This window comes from Ursus arctos, unplaced genomic scaffold, assembly GCF_023065955.2.
Source record: "Ursus arctos isolate Adak ecotype North America unplaced genomic scaffold, UrsArc2.0 scaffold_23, whole genome shotgun sequence".
NCBI classification, from domain to species: domain Eukaryota; kingdom Metazoa; phylum Chordata; class Mammalia; order Carnivora; family Ursidae; genus Ursus; species Ursus arctos.
In genome coordinates this window covers 31,364,239-31,383,645 of record NW_026622908.1, presented here as the reverse complement: position 1 = coordinate 31,383,645, position 19,407 = coordinate 31,364,239, and the positions used below count along the sequence as shown (strand labels likewise).

The 19,407-nt window shown below is 46.9% G+C and overlaps 1 protein-coding gene across 25 annotated transcripts in view; it reads left to right on the top strand.

The window, feature by feature from the left end:
- The window catches only part of AMBRA1 (autophagy and beclin 1 regulator 1), a 164,589-nt gene that overhangs the window by 133,729 nt on the left and 11,453 nt on the right, over positions 1-19,407 (top strand). For all 25 annotated transcript variants that reach the window (XM_044388992.3, XM_048213998.2, XM_026512015.4 and 22 more), the window contains 3 exons: positions 706-894; positions 1,751-1,905; positions 15,581-15,720. In XM_044388992.3, coding sequence (XP_044244927.1) covers positions 706-894; positions 1,751-1,905; positions 15,581-15,720 — 484 coding nt within the window. The remainder of the gene's footprint in view (positions 1-705; positions 895-1,750; positions 1,906-15,580; positions 15,721-19,407) is intronic.

Genomic DNA, 19,407 nt, shown 5'->3' with positions numbered 1-19,407 from the left:
AATTCTTAGTAGCTGCTAAGTACAGGCTGGGGCTGCCCCTGGATGTTTGCTTATGGTATGGATAAGAGCATAGTGAGAAATGAAGAGTTCCAGCCATCCCGCCACGGCTGGACTGTGTTTCTCTTTGTCCTCTCTTGTGGCATTAGGGATTCATATTAGCATGGAGCTGTCCAGAAGACTGAAGTCTCTAACTGTTCCATTTCTCTGAAGTGAGAAAATAAGACTTAACAAACTCATGAAATGACTTCCTTCTCCAAAGTCGCATAGCAGCTATGCGGCAAGACTCTCACCCCAGAGAAGCTTTACCTGGATCACCTTTCTGTTGGAATCAGTGGCTTTGCATTTTCGTTCATCTTAGTTTTGATCTTTTGGACAATAACAGCTGTTGAGTGGCTCTCTAGGACCAATTTTTAATAACTTTTTCCTTATCTCTCTCCAGTGATATTTCCTAAGTGTAGACTCAGCAGGTGGTTGTGATTGTGTTGACTATCTGTTGTTTCCTGTTAAAGTGGTAAAAGACACATCTCTTTCCTGTCTCTTGTGTTCCTTGTTCCATGACATTTTAGTTTGATTGACAAGGAGGCCTTTAGCAATTTTAGAGAGGGTTCAGGCCCTTTGAGAGGCCCCAAAATTTCTTGGCCCAGAATTTTTCACGCCATCCACTCCAAACTTTCTTACGCTCTTTTCTTTCTTTGTCTGCTGCAGCGTCCGTGAACGTGCTGGTGCAGAACTGCAAGATCTACAATGATGCCAGCTGTGACATTTCTGCAGATGGCCAGCTCCTGGCCGCTTTCATCCCTAGCAGCCAGAGGGGCTTTCCTGATGAAGGCATCCTGGCGGTGTACTCCTTGGCCCCCCATAACCTGGGTGAAATGCTCTACACCAAGCGATTTGGTAAGGGATAGGAAGCCCAACCTAGTGACAGAGGGACGCTGGTGCCCTGGCATGTGCATTCCTAGGTGAGGCACAGCTTAGGTAGGAGGAATGGTCATATCCTGCCCCTGCTTCCCTGCGGCACCGGCCAGAGGAAGATTGCTTTGCAGGAGTCCTGGCTGGTAGCATTGCAGAAGACTCTCAGAGTAATAGTCCTTCCTGCCATGATAGCATCACCAACACGCTCCTGTTGTGACGGCCACGGAGAAAGGAGGAGCGTTTGTCATGGCCTGGGGATGCGGGCACACTCAAACACTGTGAGGCAGTTTGGTATTGTGTATTAAAAGCCCCTAAAATGTATGTTCTCTTTGATCCAGCAGCCCCACTTCTAAGGAAATAATCAGAGAACTATACGAAGATTTATATACAAGGATGTTCATAGCAGTGTTACTTATCATAGAGAAAAATGTCAAACGGTGAAGAATTGCCTAAATAAATGATGGTGCACCAGAAGGGCAGAATACCATTTGGCCTTTAAAATGTTCTTATAGAAGAATATTTAATGGTGGAAAAATGGTCATTATGTATGAAATGGAAATAGTAGATTTCAAAGTAGTATTTACAGTATGGTGCCAGTTTTTTAAGATGTGGTGCTATGATGGGAATGGTTAGCATTTGTCAAGTACTTTCTGTATGTCATACATTGTACTCAATACTTGACATGCCTTCTCATTGTCCTCCTCGCTGCACTCCTATGAGAGAGCCCCTGGGTAACCAAAGATGCAAATTGGAAATAAAGAAAAGACTGAGAGGGAACATTATTTCCTTGTAATGGCAAGAACTCTGGGAAACGTCTCTCTGTTCTGTTGGCTCTCAGGTCCCAATGCCATTTCGGTGAGCCTGTCCCCAATGGGCCGATACGTAATGGTGGGCTTGGCCTCGAGGAGGATCCTGCTGCATCCCTCCACAGAGCACATGGTGGCCCAGGTCTTCAGGCTGCAACAGGCCCATGGTGGCGAGACCTCCATGAGGGTGAGTGCCATAGCTCGTGCCTGCGTTGTAGGGCAGCTCTCCAGACTTGGACAATGGTGTGACCTCCCAGCCCGGGCTAGAGGTAGCATGTTCGTAAGGAGTATGAAAGACTGCAGTCCAGCCCATCTGTGACCAGCAGACTTCACTTTTAGAAGCTCTGGACTGTTAAAAGGCAGGAGCTTTCTTACACCCTAGTTCCTGAGCCGAGCACCCCAGAGGCCTGGAAGCATCTTTGGATGAAGCCTGAACTGAATACCTCCTTACCTCAGTGTGAGACCTTTAGTCTGAAGATACATGAAGGACCCAATGAAATATTTATGCTTATTTAAAAAAAAAATTTTTTTTTTGAGGAAGCAAGCTATAAAAAGTGATATATGGTATACTATGAAGTGTTCTTTTCTATGGGTTGTAGTCATGGTGGAAGATGAGGCCTTTGGGTAGCTGCTATGCTCTTAATGGTCTCATCCATTTCATGAGTAGAGGAAGGTCCTATTGGGACCCTCTCTTGTCTGAGGTGGACCTCTCTTGTATTGCCTTAAAAGCCTCTGGGCATCGTGGGGTTAGTGGCCTTCTGGACTCAACCATACTGGTTTCTGAGTTCCCGTGGGAGCTCATTTGCTTTTGCCAAGGGGAATTGAGCATTTGAATGGTTCTCTAATTAGATGGTATTTAAGCTGTGTCTCAATCTAAGAACCTGTTAATTCCCTTAGCACTTTGTGTTGTGCCATTTATAGTTTTATGCACTTGTTTACGTGTTGTTTTGTGTTTTCTTTAGCTGAGTGGTGTGTATGTTTAATCTGCCCAGTTAGGTTCAGTGTAAGCTCCTTAGGGGCATATCCCCCAGGGCCCTTCATTTAGTGCGATGCATGTAGATGCTTGATGCCTGGAATGAAAGCATTTGTTTCAAACAAAAAGCTGGAGATGGGATCTGTTACGTAGAAAGTGGGTGGCCTAGCATGGAGGTTGCCAGCCTCTTCCTCCCATCTCCTACAGGGACCCCTCTATCTGACTCTACTGAGTCACTTTTCAAGCACCCTGAATTTCAGAAGGCCTCTTCTTGCCAGTGTGCCTTTTACCTCGCCTGCCCTCCTATCTCTCAAACCTGACTTCAACAACTCTTTCCCTTCTGCGGGACTTTTCTAAATCACTCCCTCCTTGGGCCACCACCCTACTTGGTTCCTCGAGCTCGTGTTAAAACTCATCACACCAGACTGCACTTACTTGTTTCCTTGTCATTCTCTTTTGGACTGTGGTGCTCCTCAAGAGTGAAGACCATATCTGTGCCATGTTTATGAAGTCCAAGTACCTAATAAGGAACCTGACATTTAGGAGAAGCTGAATGAATGGAAGAGAATCTCAAGAAAAGCGTCCTCCTTAGCATTTCTAGGTGATAACGAGCAGAACCAGTGATCGGTGACAGCATGTTCCACCAAGCCTCTGAAAGGGTAGAAACAGGCAGTCTGTGCTCTTGACATCATACTGACAGGAAAGTCCCAATTCTTGGATTCCAGATGACTTTGGAAGTGTCTGGTATTAGGTGCTTGGGAGAAGATATTATGGGAAGTTCACAGGCCTGTTTTCTTATCTAGATATTTGAGGATGGACATCGAGGTTTAGTTTAAATATTCTTATTTTGCTTCTTTTCAGCAGATTTGGATGGTTAAAGTACCTGGCGTCTGCCTTTCACTACCTAGAATCCTGGTCCCAACAGCTGTTCTTCTAAACCCTTCCTGCCTAATTGTGGAATAATTGTTTATAATCATTAAGAGACAGGATCTGATTTCGGCAACACTAATGGACATCTCCAGCCTCATCCGGAAGCCAGGGCTCCTGCCCAGCTCCTGGGCACAGCCTGCCAGTCCTCCATCGTAGCAAGGTTCCTCTTCCCCATAAGTAGCTAGAAACATCTGGCTAAGGGCAAACAGCTACAGGGCGGAAGCCAAGATGTTGTCACATATGGGGCCGGCAGCTCCGGGAATGCAGTTGGAGGAGTCTGCTGAGGAGATGTGGTAATCCATTGCTGTCCTGCTTGGGGGCTCAGGGCAGCTAGCCAGCTGCCGCATGCCTCGTGACAAGAGCTGTTTCTCAGGCCTCCTAGTGAGGCTTTTTTGATTCTCAGTAGGCACCATCTGCCACTTAGGGAACTGAAGTAACTAGAAAGCTCCCATTTGGGAAGTGTTCCTCTCACCCAGGAGATGGGATCCAGGCTTCTGAACAAGGTTTTGCTTACCCTGTGTCCACCGAGTCTCACTTTAAACCCCTGCGCTACAGAAAGGTTTCTGGTTTTCCAGGTCTTGGTTGCCCCTTACATCCAGAGGCACCAAAGCATTCAGCACATGTCCCCGAATTCAGTCATTGGTGGAGGGAAGACACCAGCTTTTTTGGATAGCTGTGCTGTACCACCGTTTAAGGCAAGAAGTGCCTTTTTGTCTGAGAACAGGGAGCGAGGGTTTAATGGGACAGTAGAGCATCTCCCTCTTTGCACAGGTAAGTATAGGTGGGTGTCTCCATCTGTAACGTCAAGTTCTGTCTTTGAAGCATTGAAGCAACGCTTTTGTGGGGGATGGGCCTGTCCTCACGCTTCTCTACCCAGAATTCCCCTTCATTTTAGTCTTACCTCTTGGAATTCACTATGGTAATATTCAGAGAGGTGAGCTTGTTGGACCAACAGACATTCCCAGGAGAATGTCCTCCAGAGCACTGACTGATCTTAATTCCTACTAAGTGACATCTCTGCCCAAGAGATGATCTGTTACCCAGTCCCATATGAAAACTCTTCTGAAAATGAATTGCTAATTGCTGGTTCACCTTGGTGCATTTATTCTAAGCGGTTCTTCAGACGTCTGGATTAGTGCTTCTCAAACTGTGCTCCTCGGACAACCTGCATTGGAACACACGAGGTCCTTGTCAGAAACAGACAGCACTTCAGGCCTAAAGAGCCCCATAAGAATGGGGCGGGAGGGGCACAGGTGTTTGTATTTGTAAAACAGGCTTTCCAGGTGATTCTGATACGCACTCGAGTTTGAGAACTGCTGTTCTTAATGACTGCTTTCTTCATCTGAGGTCTCTGCCCTCGGCCTCCTCAGCAAGGAAGAGACGCAGTCTCGGGTTTACTTGTGATTTTATGCGTGGTACTTTGACTCTTGGCTAATCTTGTTGCGGCCATGGCAGCCTTTGGGCTCCATTTTCCACCAGACTCTTACTTGGCTTTTTGGCTGTCTGTGCTTCACCTCCCATCTCTTCTCAGCTGTTGCTGCCTTCCAGGGCGCTCCCTTGAATGTCCATGTGCTGGATTCTGTTCTTCCCCCATGTTGAGCCATTTTAATTTTTACCCTTGTTTCTAGGATCAGGGTCCTTTCGATATTTCCCTTCTCTGCTTCTGAAGCTAGGCTCAGTCTTCCCAATTTTGGTATGATTGGCAAGTCTGGAAAAATAATACTCAGCACATATTTTATCTCCTCCTCCCCTCTGTCCATTCCAGGCTCCTCTAGGCTGGAGATGCTACTCTGCTTTGGGGTCTTATTTTCTGTCTGACTCCCTGGTTCTGGAACCAGGGAGGGCTTTTTGTTCATTTCTGTTTGGTTTTTTAAGTTAGGCATTTGGAGAATGCAGAGCTGAAGTTCTGCTGAATTCTCAAAACACTAAGCTGCCTGTGTGCCCTCTCTGCTTTCATTTTCTAATTGGAAGAAGGCATAATATTGTAACAGAAAACTGCAATTAATTTTCCAAAATAGTGGCAACTTGCACATTATAATAACTTTGGTTGTAACCAAGTGAAAGCATAATAACAAAAATATAAAATTACTAATGACACCAGAAATAGTCCTATACCAGACTGCTCTTCCACTTTTGTGTAAGTAATAATTGCTGTTTTACCTAAAGCAAAAGTCAGCAGCCGGGGGAAGGGGGCGCCGTGGGATTGGTTCTGGGGCATTTTGAGCTGGAAACCGAGAATAAGGACTAATGCTTTCAGCACAGGAATTAAAGTTCTGTCTGCTGTTTTTCCCAGATGCATAGACCATCCCCCCAACAGGTAGGGGATGTGGGTACATAAGTGGTTTAGTACTAACTGAAGCAGATCCTCACTGCATAATCCCTGCAGGTCCTAGAGGCAGTGGTTGCTTGGATCTCACCAGTGCTGCTTTGCCTTTCTCTCTGGTCATTTTATTGGCAGAATTGATGGATGAGGACACCGTCATCTGGCTTGGATGGAAGAAGCTCTAGGACAGAAAGCAATTAGCTCTCCTTTCTCTGTGGAACAGCATAGTGCTCTTTAAGGCAAAGCCTCAGATACTTAAGGGTCAATTTTATTGAAAGCTTTTTCTTTGTGGCTATGTGGTAAAACTGCATTCAAGTGTTGAGCAACTGTTACCTAGATAGATTGTTGGTTGGGAGGGGGTGTTGGAAAGAGAGCCAGCCCCTCTCTCCCTCACTCCCTCTCCCCTTTCCTTCTCCCTTCTCTCCCCTTTCTTCCCCAATCTTCCTCTTTTCTCGCTCTCTCTCTTCTTCTTCACTCCCCTCCTCCCCTACTTCTTTACCTTGAGAGTCCTGCTCTTCAGTGGTGGACTGTCCCCATTGTCCACCTTCTTCCTTTGGAGCTCTGACTCTAGAGATATGCATCCCCCTCATCCTCAAGCGATCCCAGGCATCGGGGAAGGAAAGGAGATTTGTTACCATTTTTTACAGACCTACGATCTTTTCAAAAGTAACTGGGCTGTAATTCTCAATATGTACTTCCCTGGGACCACATCAACATCATCAGAAGACTTAGTAGAAATTCAGATTCTTGGGGCGCCTGCGTGGCTCAGTCAGTTAAGTGTCTGCCTTCGGCTCAGGTCATGATCCCAGGGTTCTTGGATCAAGCCCCACATCGGGCTCCCTGCAGGGAGCCGGCTTCTCCCTCTCCCTCTGCCTGCTGCTGCCCTTGCTTATGTTCTCTCTCTGTCTCTCTGTCAAATAAATAAATCTTAAAAAAAAAAAAAAGAAAGAAAAAAGAAAAAAATTCAGATTCTCATCCTTACGTGAGACCGGCTGAATCAGAGGATCTAGGGGTGGGGCCCAGCCATCCTTGTTTTACCAAGCCCTCCCTGTGACTGTGCACACTCAGTAAAGATGGAAAACCAGCCATTGACTGCATGGGGATTCTATTTAGACCTCACCTGTCAGTGTAACTTTGTCCTTTTCTTTTTTGCTCTTACCCTGTCTCTGGAACCTCATCTGATTTACTTATATAGCTCCTATTAACCAGATGTTTCAGATATTTCCAGGAAGTTGAGAAATTGATGAGTATCTCCAAGACGCTAACATCCTAGTGATAGTATTTTAAGAACTAATGCCATGAGGCCTTTTTCCATTTCTGATTAAAATTCTTACCTGCCCACAGTTGACTTGACTTGAGCTCTTGACTGCGAGTCCATGCCTGCTTGCCTGCATGCTATAGAATACAGAGATGTTTCGGCTTAAAAAGTGAGAAATAGGGGCGCCTGGGTGGCTCAGTCGTTGAGTGTCTGCCTTTGGCTCGGGGCATGATCCCTGCATTATGGGATCAAGCCCCGCATCAGGTTCCTCCGCTGGGAGCCTGCTTCTTCCTCTCCCACTCCCCCTGCTTGTGTTCCCTCTCTCTCTGGCTGTCTCTCTCTGTCAAATAAATAAAATCTTAAAATAAACAAATAAATAAATAAAAAGTGAGAAATAGTATCTTTATCTTTCGTTCCAGGCCCTTCCCCATCTGAAGGAGTACTTCTGGAGTTCCCTTTTCCAACATGCCACTCACTGTTATCCTTTGTTGGGATACGTCACTATGATGCCCGTTAATGGATATCTTAGAGTCATCCTGATTATAAAGAAATATCAGTTGTCTTTCTGTCTTTTTATAGCCATTTTCTGTCATTTTTACAGCCATCTTCACAGAGCCCAGTGATGACTGATTATTGTTATAAGTTCATTAAAATGAACCACAGAAAAGGCTTGGTATCCAGAGTGTTCAGATTAGTCACAGCTAAATTGTAGCTTAGATCCTGGGGCAGGATGGGTGTCCAGCGCTGTCGGCACTGACCAGCATTTATGTAACTGACATGTACAGGCTCTTTGGGCCTGTCCTAGCTCCATTCTTCAGTATGTGATCTTCACTGTAGCCTCCTTGCCCTGAATTTAGCCTGTGACATAATCCATTCATCTCTACTTCTCTAGATTCTGAAAGTTTGATTTCCAAAATTGACCTAGAACTCCAGTTCAATCCAGAGTATTCTCCAGGAATCTAAGAGAATGAGCCTTTCTTAATCTTGTCTGGCCTTGGGAGTGGCAAAAACCAAAAATAAAGATATTTTATTTTTGTATCCTGGAAGGGTACTATTTCTTCAAGGGGAGATTGGGATAAAAGACAGACAGCTTTGTTGTCAGAAATGATTTACTCCTTCCCAAGATTTTGTCCTCATTAATTTTCTTAAAGCTGCCTGTCAGTTGATTAAAAGCTGCTTCCGCTGCAATTATCTTAAAGTTGACTTCTGAGATCTGGTACAAAGCATCTATCCTCAGAAAGTTCCTTTCTTCAGCACATTGCAGGAAAGGGGGAGGGAGTAGGGGAGAATTCAGGGGTGTCTCTGATGCAGTTTGTCAGAGAAGGGAGGGGACAAGATAAAACATTAAAAATAACAGTAGAGCTACAATTAGTTTAGGTGAATTTTTCCATGACAGATTCCTCTAGGGTAACTCTGATGATTTCTTTTCCCCCCATGGCCTCTTAGTAGAGCACAGCCCATTCTGTGCGTTATTCTTAACACTTAACAAAATTTTATTGAGCTTCTACTATGGGCCAGGTATTTTGTGAGGTCGGGGACTGCCGTGCATAAAGTGGACCTGGTCCCTGCTCTCTTGCCACTCAACTGGCTTTTTTTTTTTTTTTTAAGATTTTATTTATTTGACAGAGCGCCAAGTAGGGGGAGAGGGAGAAGGTGAAGCAGACTCCCCATTTGGGGCTCAATCCCAGGACCCTGGGATCATGACCTGAGCCGAAGGCAGACGCTTAACCGACTGAGCCAGCCAGGCACCCCCACAACTGGCTTCTCCACTGGTCTTTGCACTGCTGCATTCCCAGCCTTCACTGCATGTGGCACACAGGAGACACTCAGCATTTGCTCCAGGAACGTGTGTCCCTTTGATATCTTATGCGCTGTGTATTCCCTACACATGGATGAACACACACCCCTGCTCACCAGCACCATCAGTGTGTCTAGCACATGTCTTAGTGATGATAATTGAGTGAAAGTATCAAGGAGATAACCCTTATGAAAATACGGAGTGTCCTGCTCATTTCACTGTTGTGCCCAATATCAGTTTCTTGGGGTGCTAGTCCCAGCACTGAGACATGGTGAGAGATTCCCAGTAGATAGTTTCAAAAGCAAAAGGCAAAACGTTTTGTTTTCTCAGGAATTGGTAGGAGAACCAATTCTTGCATTTTGTAGAAGCTGAAAGTATATTAATGTATTTTAAGTATAAAATACAAAGCATTTTAATGTTCAACCATCCACAACACTCCTCTTCCAAAAATATATATCAACTAAAACACGTTGAATGTGTTGGAATATATTGAAAGACTCTCTTATCCAAGGTGCGTATCTAGAACAACTGCTCATTTAACCATTTCCTTTGAGATTTGTGAAGCCAAGGGAAGTTCAGGAACCTGTGCTGTGCACAGACATGTGGGAACAGGAGGAAGTAATTGTTTTGGGGGGGTTCTAGGAGTATTAAGTGCCTCAGTATTTCATTTAGCACCAAAGTAGGTCCTTCAGCTGAAGGAACCCCTCTGCTTTGATCTTAATGGCCTGAGATGGCCTTTGGAAAGCATCAAGCCAATTGAAAAATAAAATTCTTGTCCTCTGACTGTCTCTGTGGGATCTCTTCGAGAGGAGTAAGTGAATAAGACAGAGTTTACAGGTCTCAATAAATCACAAGAGGTTGGGTAGAAATGACTCCAAGGCAGCAGATTATCAATGGCAGCCAAGGGCAACACATTCCAAAAGTTAAGAAAAGGGGGTGCTTGGCTGGCTCAGCCCATAGAGCACGTGACTCTTGATCTTGAGGTCTTGAGTTCAAGCCCCACCTTGGGCCTAGAGCTTACTTTATTCATTTTTTTAAAGATTTATTTATTTGAGAGAGAGAGCAAATGAAAGAGAGCACAAGCTGGGGGAGGGGCAAAGGGAAAAGGAGAAACGGGCTTCCTTACTGAGCTGGGAGCCCGATGTGAGACTTGATCCTAGGACCCCAGGATCATGACCCGAGCTGAAGGCAGATGCCCAACTGACTGAGCCACCCAGGCGCCCTAGAGCTTACTTTAAAAAAGAAGACGAAGAAGAAGAAGAAGGAGCTATTGCTCTTCTTTTCTGTTGGAAGAACTTTGATTTGGACAAGGTGGTCTAGGCAGATTTGTTCCTGCTTCAGCTGAATAAAGGGGAGAGGTAGGTGAGCTGGTATTCTGATTCTTATTTTTATTTATTTATTTATTTTTAAGATTTTATTTATTAGAGAGAGAGAGAGAGAAAGCACAAGCAGGCAGAGGGGCAGAGGGAGAAGAAGAAAAAGACTCACCGCTGAGCAGGGAGCCCAATGCGGGGCTTGATCCCAGGGCCCTGAGATCACGACCCGAGCCGAAGGCAGACGCTTAACCCACTGAGCCACCCAGGAGCCCCTTATTTTTAAATGGTCACTTTAAAATCAACCTCCTACAAGTTCTAAATTCCTAAGTAGAATATAAAGAAGGCTTAGAGACAAGAAAAGAAATGGAAATTTCTGAAAAACAATCAAGATTTTCCTAGGGATGAAGAAACTTCAGTAATTCATGAATCTAAGCAAATCAGTAGCTCGAAAGGAAGAAAGGACGACCAGAGGCTCTTCCCTCTCCTGCTCTGAGAAGTGTGCATTTATTTCTCAGCCTCTGACAAGATGTGTAGCCATCCATCTCCAGTGGAAAGGTCAGCTGTCTCTTATCATCTGCTTTCCATTGATTTCTCCCTCTTCCCAGAGAGTTAATTTTCCTCTAGTAACCCTTCCTAAAAGCTTAAGGCCTCCCCTGATTTCCATCATTACCGAGAAGGCGTTTTTCCTCTTCACATTTCCTTTCTTCCTCACAGCCCCCTTGGCTTGCACCTTCTGTCTTGGCCCTTCCAGCCTCCATTTCCAGTTGTCCCCTTCCTACCACCAGCTTCCATTGTCTCAGTTAAAAGAGGAAAGATCTGCTGAGTGCACGCGACCTCTTGCCACCGTGGAGCCATTCCAGTTTTACAGATGAGATTCCCAAACCCAAACAAGATAGCCACAAAGTTTTTTCTTTCGGCTTCTTATCGGAGCTGATCTGAACAGTGCTGTTTGCTGCTTGGACTAATGGTCTAAGCTTTATTGATATGCAGGCGAAAAGAAAACATCTTGTTGAGGGCAGCAATACATTTTTCCTCTAAGTTTTGAAAGGGTGGAGAAGAAGGTTTCCTGCTGAGCAACTCTGGCGGCCTCTCATTCATTTCCTGTCCACCTCTAAACAAGAAACAAGACCCCTTTAGTTTTGGTATGGGAACTGTTTTCTTTTGCTCCTACTTGCTGTTAGAGTTTGAGGGATGGAAGGGCAAGGAGTACAAGAGATGGTCTTGGATCCCACAAGTAGAAGAAGCATTATCTTCTCCCACTCCCTTGGAACCGTAAAGATCTCGGCGACCTGACTCATTCCCTGGTGACGTGCTGAGACTGCACTGACTCTCCTTCTAGCATATTGATTCCAATTCCTTTCCTAGATGTTAGACAGAAATGAGAACAGTCTGCTTGGGGAGGGGGGTTGCTGTGAGCATTTGTCATCTACCAGGTAGCAGCTGAAGCCGAGACAGGTGAAACCAGGACTCTGTCAACACGAATCAGCAGCTGGGTTTTACATCCAGCCCCACAAAGGGTCTCCAGGTCCCGAGAACCATCCTCCAGTGTCATGGAACGTGGTGGTACAGCTTCATGGGGAAGAAGGGAAAGAAGGGTTTTTGGCAGGCCACCCAGCTTTGTCCTTGACGAGTGTTAAGGAAACCTTTACTTGAGATATATTTGGGGTGCCTTTTAGGGAAGGACAGAGCTGTCCCTTAACACAATCTCAGATCTTCTGTCTTGTCAGTGCCGATGAACCTTGAGATTACAGAACCAGAGCTGCTCCCCAAGCCGCTGGGTCGGAAAGACTGCTGCCCAAAACCCTAAATGGTGTGGGAGTAGCCAGAGCTACCGAACCTCCTGCCGCATTGGGAAACTAGTTGAGCAGATCCTTTTCTTGTCGCAGGGGCTGACTAATTGTGAGGAGTATACCCCCCTCAGTGAGGGTGCTTTGAGAGTTCCAGCCAGAGAATGGAGTAGAAACTACATCTCTGGGTGGTTCTGAAAATGGGCCAGCTTCTCATTCCCCCGGGCTCCTTTAGTTTCAGGCATGTGTGAAATCAGAAGTATTGGACTGGATGGCCACTCAGGGCTGTAAATCTGAGTCCTACCTATCCCACATCCTCTGTGCTCTCATTACCCACCCCCCCCCATATGTTTTGCTGTCTCCTCCCTCCTTCCCACCCCCACATTATAGTGTGATAAGCAAGCAAGTGCTTATCAGGAGTCCTGGAGGCTGCTGATCCTCACGTGGCATTTTCTGGCTTCCTGCCACAAAGCAGGATTTAGTCTAATACCCAAACGTTGGAAGAGATGGGCACTTGGGAGTTGCCCTTTCAACGGTGTTTAAGGCCTTGACAGGGTTCGGGGACCAGGGGGACTGCCATAGTCTGAGGACAAATCGATGCCCCATGACTACTATAGCCATGGAGCTTGTGAATGTCTGTGCGGCAGGGTATGGGGGTCTCAGCCTTTAATGACCTCCCCCCAGTCCATCTGACCTTGCCTCACCAGAGCTGGATCATCCGTCATACTGGTCTCTTGAGGGTTTTGTCTCCAGAGTAGGTTCTGGTACTTAGAAGCAAATTCACAGTATTTGCTTGTTAATTCCTCTGCAGCAACTGTAAAAGATAAATTTGTGACATGTGAGAGGTTCATTTGCTTCTTTACTGGTCTGGAACATTTCTAGGAGAGTTCTCTTAGCTTTTCTTTGAGACCTCCATCAAAAAACTCGGTACAACCTTAAAGCATCTGCTTTACTAACGGTGTTATCCCCCTTCTTGCAAGGCTGCTTTCTCCGCCCAGCTCCCTGCAGTTATGAATCATTGTGACTTTAGGTGAGACCCCCTTGTGAAGCTTTGTAGCGCTGCCACAGGCCAAAACCAAAGCTCCCCTCGTCCAACCCCCTGAGATTAACACATCCCTCAACCCTGGGTGTCCCCCCACTGCCACCTACCCTTGGGGCGAAGGAAAATTAAAAAGTCAGTGATTCTAGTCACAGTGGTTAGATCCCAGGCACTTTGTTCTCTGAGTGTATCTACCAACTCATATTTAACCATATAACCTATAGAGACAGAAATCATTTATTTCTCTTCTGGGAAGGAAAACGTCTGTGAGAAAGGGTAAAGGCACCACACCCCGTCCCCCGATTTGAAGGAAAAGGGTTGATTAGGTGCACAGGGCAAAGGCAGATATTGCCATTTCATGGAGAGTCTGTCTTTGAGGCTGGTAGAGAGTAGCAGTCGTAGCCGTAGGTTGAAGGTGCCTCCCAGATACGTCTAGGCAGGGAAGAGATGATCCGACGTCCAAGCAGCCAGGTTGTACATGACTAGTTTAGACATTCCTAAACTCCACTGGGCTCTTTTTTAGTAGTCTCCTCAGTTAGACCAAAGACTCTTGCTCATTCTTACATTTGGAGTTGAGTCAGAAAGGGAGGGTATAGGAGGTTCTTAAAGTAGCAGCCGTGGGGCAGTCTTACGCCTCAAAACAGAGCCAATTCCTTATTTGTAAGAGACCCATTCAACCTCAGGACCATAGCAGGGCCGTTCTGGCAGGGTGCCACTGGTGGCCCGGGCACATTTGTCAGCACCACAAAGCCTGGGAGATTCTTCACAACAGGATTCTCTGTGTATGTGTCAGTATGTTGAGTACTTGTGCTGTTTGCTCTCCTCTCCGTTTAGAGCCCGTCCTGGTGCAGGCCTTTCAGGTAGACACCCAAGACACGTGAACAAGCATTCCCACATCCGGGCCTTATCACGCCATTTGTGTACGTGCAGCAGACCCCTTAGCTCAATTTGTACTTCCTTTTTTTTCTTTTCTTTTTTTCTTTTTTCTTTAAATCTCTCATCAGGATAATTTGAAAAGTCATAATTATTATACCGCCCTAAATTCATTTTTGAGTATTACTTTCTAAACCACATCTCATGTGGTCTTCCATTTTTTTTCCTTCATTGGGGGGCAGGGAAAGGCAGATGTAGTTCATCCCTGTTTTATAGATTAAAACCTGAAGAGGCTGAAAGGGAAAACATTGACTAAAACTCCAATTTATAGATTCTTGGTTTCATGCTTTTCATAGATCCTAATGACCTTTTTTGAAGCCCCAGATGCAGATTCCTAGTAATGATCGTGACAGTTACCATCTATGAGCTTGCACTGTGCCAGGCGTTTTCTACACATCATGTCTTTTCATCTCTCCAATTATTTGGATGTTGGTGTGTGTCTCTTTTTTTTTAAGTAGGCTCCATGCCCAAAGTGGAGCCTAGTGTGGGGCTTGACCTCACGACCTTGAGCTGAGATCAAGAGTCAGATGCTTAACTGACTGAGCCACGGAGCTGCCCCAAGTGCTGTCTCTTTTTAAACTGAGATCTGGAAAAGTCGCTATTCTAGAGAAGTGATGTCAGGACTCCAACCCAGGGCTTTCTAACTCGAAAGAAAGTCCCCATCCCTCATTCTCCCACTGCCCTGCCCCTGTCTCTGACTAAAGTTGCTGTGGAATATTGTGCAGCTCAGTGGCCAGAGAGATTGGAGGCTCTCTTTCACCTCTGATTCAAACCCTAGCCACAGCTAAGCTGCCTCCTGAGAAAACAGTAGCTTTGGAAATAAGCCAACTATTGAAAGGGGACTCTCTCCCTTGGAGAAATGGAAACGATCTATTTAATGGTGATTTATATAAGCTAGAAAGGAATCACGTACCTATGTGTTCACGAGCCCCCTCTCCCCTGCTTCCTACATCTCAGTGCACCTTTTAGGTTTCCTTAACAATAGCAGTTTTAACATTGCTTTTAATTAGATGAATTAAGAATGTTCTCTGGTGTTATCACCCCCTCCCGCCCCCCTATCACCTTCAATTCCCCATTGCTGTGAGAGCTGTGATTTCCATGGTAACAGGACTCCCAGTTGAGGTTGGCTCTCACTGGTTTGTCTGGTCAGGGGAAAGTTAGGGGCAGGCCTTCCTGGTGAGTGGAGTTCTGACTGCCTTTCCAGAGGGCTGCCTTAAAACCATGAAATAAAAGGAGCTAAAAGGCTGTAAGGAGAGCATGAGCAAGCTTCCTGCAGAAAAAGTCCAGGTGTGCCCCTAGTCTTGCTCGAGAGAGTTCTAGCCTTCCTCCTAAAGTAAGAGGGCCCAGCCTCCCCCTGCTACCCCAGGTTCGCCAGTATGTGTAAGAGGCCTTTTTTCCTCCCTGTGGTTAACTTGCTTCCAGCCATAAAAGGGACTTTGTTATTCTCGGTAACAAATTGTTTCTCCTCGAATTCTCTTTTCTTCCCTCTTTTTTCCCCCACCCAGAGAGTTTTCAACGTCCTTTACCCCATGCCTGCCGACCAGCGGAGACATGTCAGCATCAACTCTGCCCGTTGGCTGCCCGAGCCAGGGCTTGGGCTGGCCTATGGTACCAACAAAGGAGACCTGGTGATCTGCCGACCAGAGTGAGTGGCCCAGGGTGGGTGGCACCATGGGCGGGAGGGGGTCATCCAGGCTGAGGACGGGAGTAACAGGCATCATCTGTGGGTCTGGCCGTGAGGTGGGGTCTTGTAGATGGGAAATCGAAGTTCTGCTAGAACCTGCCTCATTCTCTGCATCACTCCATAAAGGGCCCTATTCACTTAGGGTTGCTAGGGTTAGCTCTCCGTCCCAGAAATCTTCAAAAGCCTGGTTTAGTTGTTATGTCTTCTTAAATCTAAGGCAGTATTTTTTTCCTTTGTTTTCTCTTGTTCCCTGGTTCCCTAGTGATAGTAAAGTTTCCCTGCAGGCAAAAGCATAGATATCAAAGGTTCTTTTCCAAATGCTTTTTGAAAAATTCAACAGGTGGTCTTGGGTTTGTGTAAATGCCACAGACATAACTTAAGAAAAGAAATTGGAAATAGAGTATTGTTAAAGCCCTAATTTGTCAGGCCACTGATCTCTAGCAGCCTGGCTCTGTGTCCTGCCTGTTTTCCTTTCTGCTTGCGCTTCATAACAGTGAAGGCAGATTGAAAAGCTCCATTTAAAATCAAAATGCTTATTATCTGGTCTGGAAGTAATGGGTGGGTGGGGACAGGGAACCAAAGGACTTCTGTCATAGGTTCTGATGACACCCCTGCCCCTTCCCCTGGTGTTTTGGAGGATAGAGGTCTGTTCTTTCACTGGAGACCCTGGGAGTCAGCCAGGTCTGTCATCAATTTCCAGACCCAGCCAGGTGGGGTGCGTGAAGCTCTGTGCTTCAGTGAGGATCAGGCTGATTGCTGCGTGGGCCGCCGCAGGCTTCCAGCCGACTAAATGCCACTTCTGCCTCCAGGCCGTCCTAATGCTGTCCTTCACTTGGTGTGGAGTCTTCTCCAGGGGTGTTCTGCAGATCACAGAGCATGGTGTGACTGGTCTGGTAGGGTCTCTAGCTATTGGAAGTGTCTGCGTTGCCTTTTGATGGGGCCTTTGGTGATTTTTCCTAGGGTGTGTATTTGGGTCAGTTCTGGTGCCTGGTAGGTGACTGGTGACTGAGCTCTTGTCAGCTGAGCTGGGTCAGTGGCTCAGGAGAAAGGAAACCCAATTCTAAGGGCAGCTCTTTCATTCTATCCTGCATTTTTGGAGCCCTTCCCAAAGAGAGGCTGCCGTCAGAGACTGCGGTTCTGTCAGCCGCACTCTCCTCAGGCTCTGTGTCCAGAGGGCCCCTCTCACTAGCTCCTCAGTGCCTTTCCAGAAGCAAACCTGCCTCTTTGATGACTGTGCCACTGTTAGTCCTGGTGTGGGATCCGTCCATTTCTGCCTCCCCCTGGCCTGACCATAGTCCTGGGGTCAGTCTGCTCTGAACTCTTTCTTTTTCCCCAGAGCACATGAGACTGATTATCTTATCTCACCCTCTTAGGAGTTCATAAGAGGCCTCTGATGGCATCTTTTCCAAACTGGCACAGAATTCTGGACCATAATTTCATTCTTAACCAACACTGTAGTCACAGGCCTTTCTTTCCCTGTCTCTCCAAGACATTTCTCCTCAACGTTATTGTCTTATCTGTAGCTCCAGCCAAACTCCCAACCCCTAGCCTTGTAAGAGTGACCTGCTCTGACAGAGGCAGGATCTCTACCTCCAGTTCGTTGTGGTCCCACAAAGGCTTTTATGTCTGTAACCCCGGCCTCCACACTCGGTGTGAGTCACAGACACCTCAGCCAAACATGAAGCTGGCTTTGGCCTCTCTTCTCTCTTTTCTCCCCACATGTTGTCTTCAACATCCAGCATCAGCAGGCTGGAGCCATGCTGGACTGCCTGGGGAGTGTAGCTGCAGGAACCCAGGCCTCTTCCTCACCGAGCAAGGGGGCACTAGCATTGGACGCCACGAACAGTGGCCCACCTCACCCCAAGGTGTGTTGGCCCGAGAGAGAGCTAGCTTGGCCGGCCTGTGTGGGGTTGCTGTTTCTCTTGAATTCTTGGGTCATTCTGGCAAATGCCCCATGTCTTAGGGCTATATATTTGAGGGAACTATATAAATTAAGACAGACATGACTTTGTCCTAAGTTGTTCAGAGCTTCTCCACTTCTCAGTCCCCTTCATATCTGTGGTATTTGGCTTCAGTATTCAGGTAAAGACGGGAAGACTCACCCAGGCCTCCCAAAGGATCAGTGGCAGAATTAGGCTTCCTGACTTGCCAGTTTTGAGCTCTTTCCTACAGTTGGTTTTTTAACCTTTTTTCTATCATGAATAACTGTAAAATTCTGATGGAAACCATATACGCTCTTCCACAGAAAAATACACCACAAGAACACCCATATAATTTCATAGCTCCCTTAAGACCGCAGGTGAAGAATGCAGCTCTAGATCACTTTGAGGCATGTCAGCGGGCCAGGTGATTGACACAGAGGGAAATGAGAGAGGAGAAGCGAGAATGTTCATGTCTTTTGAACAGTCTGTGGTTGGTCTCTGGCCTAGAACAAGGAGAACAAACGAATAGGGCAGTAGGAGCTCGGGATTGTCGCCTCTCCGGTGGGCAGCTGCCTGAGGCTCAGCGCCCTTCCCCTTGTGACAGAGCTCCGGCACACCTGTTCCCCAGGGCATGGCAGCCGGCCGGCCAGGCCGGGGTTACAGCCCTCCCTCTGGAACAGGTGGTTGTCTGCCTTTGTCCACAGACACAGGCAGTGGCACCCGCTTTGTGCCCTCAGTCTGCCTCTTGATTTCTCCTCCATTGTCGTAGCTTCCACACTCTCTCCAAGCACAAAGACAGAGGTCACAAGCCCGTTGGGCATCTCTTGGTGGCACTAAAACCCCATTGACAGTAGAACAAGGCCTCAGGAAATACTCCCATCGCTCCAGGGCAAGAAATTCTGATGACAGGTGAAGAGATGAACAACTGGCCTCGTAGCCCATGTATGGAGCCATTAGGGTGGCTGATAGCCCGGTCACCCCACCCTTCCTAGCAGTGAGGCACTCCTTTCTCCTTGGCTTTGCTCCCCCACCCGCCACTCCTCCCAAGCTGCTGCTGTGCCTCTGGCTGACTGCCAGCCCAGCCAACACCCCCACCGATAACCATAGTGGGAGTGAAGTACCAGATTGATGTGAGGGGGTGCTTGCTCACTTCCGGCTTCATAGATCAGCCATACAAATGGCGGGGAGGTGTTGCTGGGAAGACCACCGCTTCACACAGTCAGCTCTGAAGACAGAATTGAGGGACTCATGCCAGAAGAAACTAGGCCAGGACTGTGGGGCATCTGGCCCCCCGGCTGAGTGTGGGACCCCTGACAAGGCCCTGGCTCTCTCCCTTAAGAGGAAGCTACCGCTGTAAACAGTGATTGCAGTCAAGCATCACTGACCAAGGAAGGTAAAGGCACAACCCTGAATCAAAAGGGGAGCTACAGAGACTTCATCTTTGCGGCTGTCCCACAAGAGCCAGGTGCCAACTTTTTCCCGCGTTGCAGAGATAGCGGGGCTAAATGCCTGTCCTTCTTTCCAAAGAGACAGCCATGTAAGTGATAGATGAAAGAAGAATGTTCTCAAAGGCAATATTCCCTAGAAGTTCAGGGGCGCCTGCCTGGCTGAGTCAGTGGAGCGTGCAGCTCTTGATCTCGGGGTTGTGAATTTGAGCCCCATGTTGGGTGTAGAGATTACTTAAAAATAAAATCTTAAAAAAAAAGTTGAGTTCAGAGCCATAATC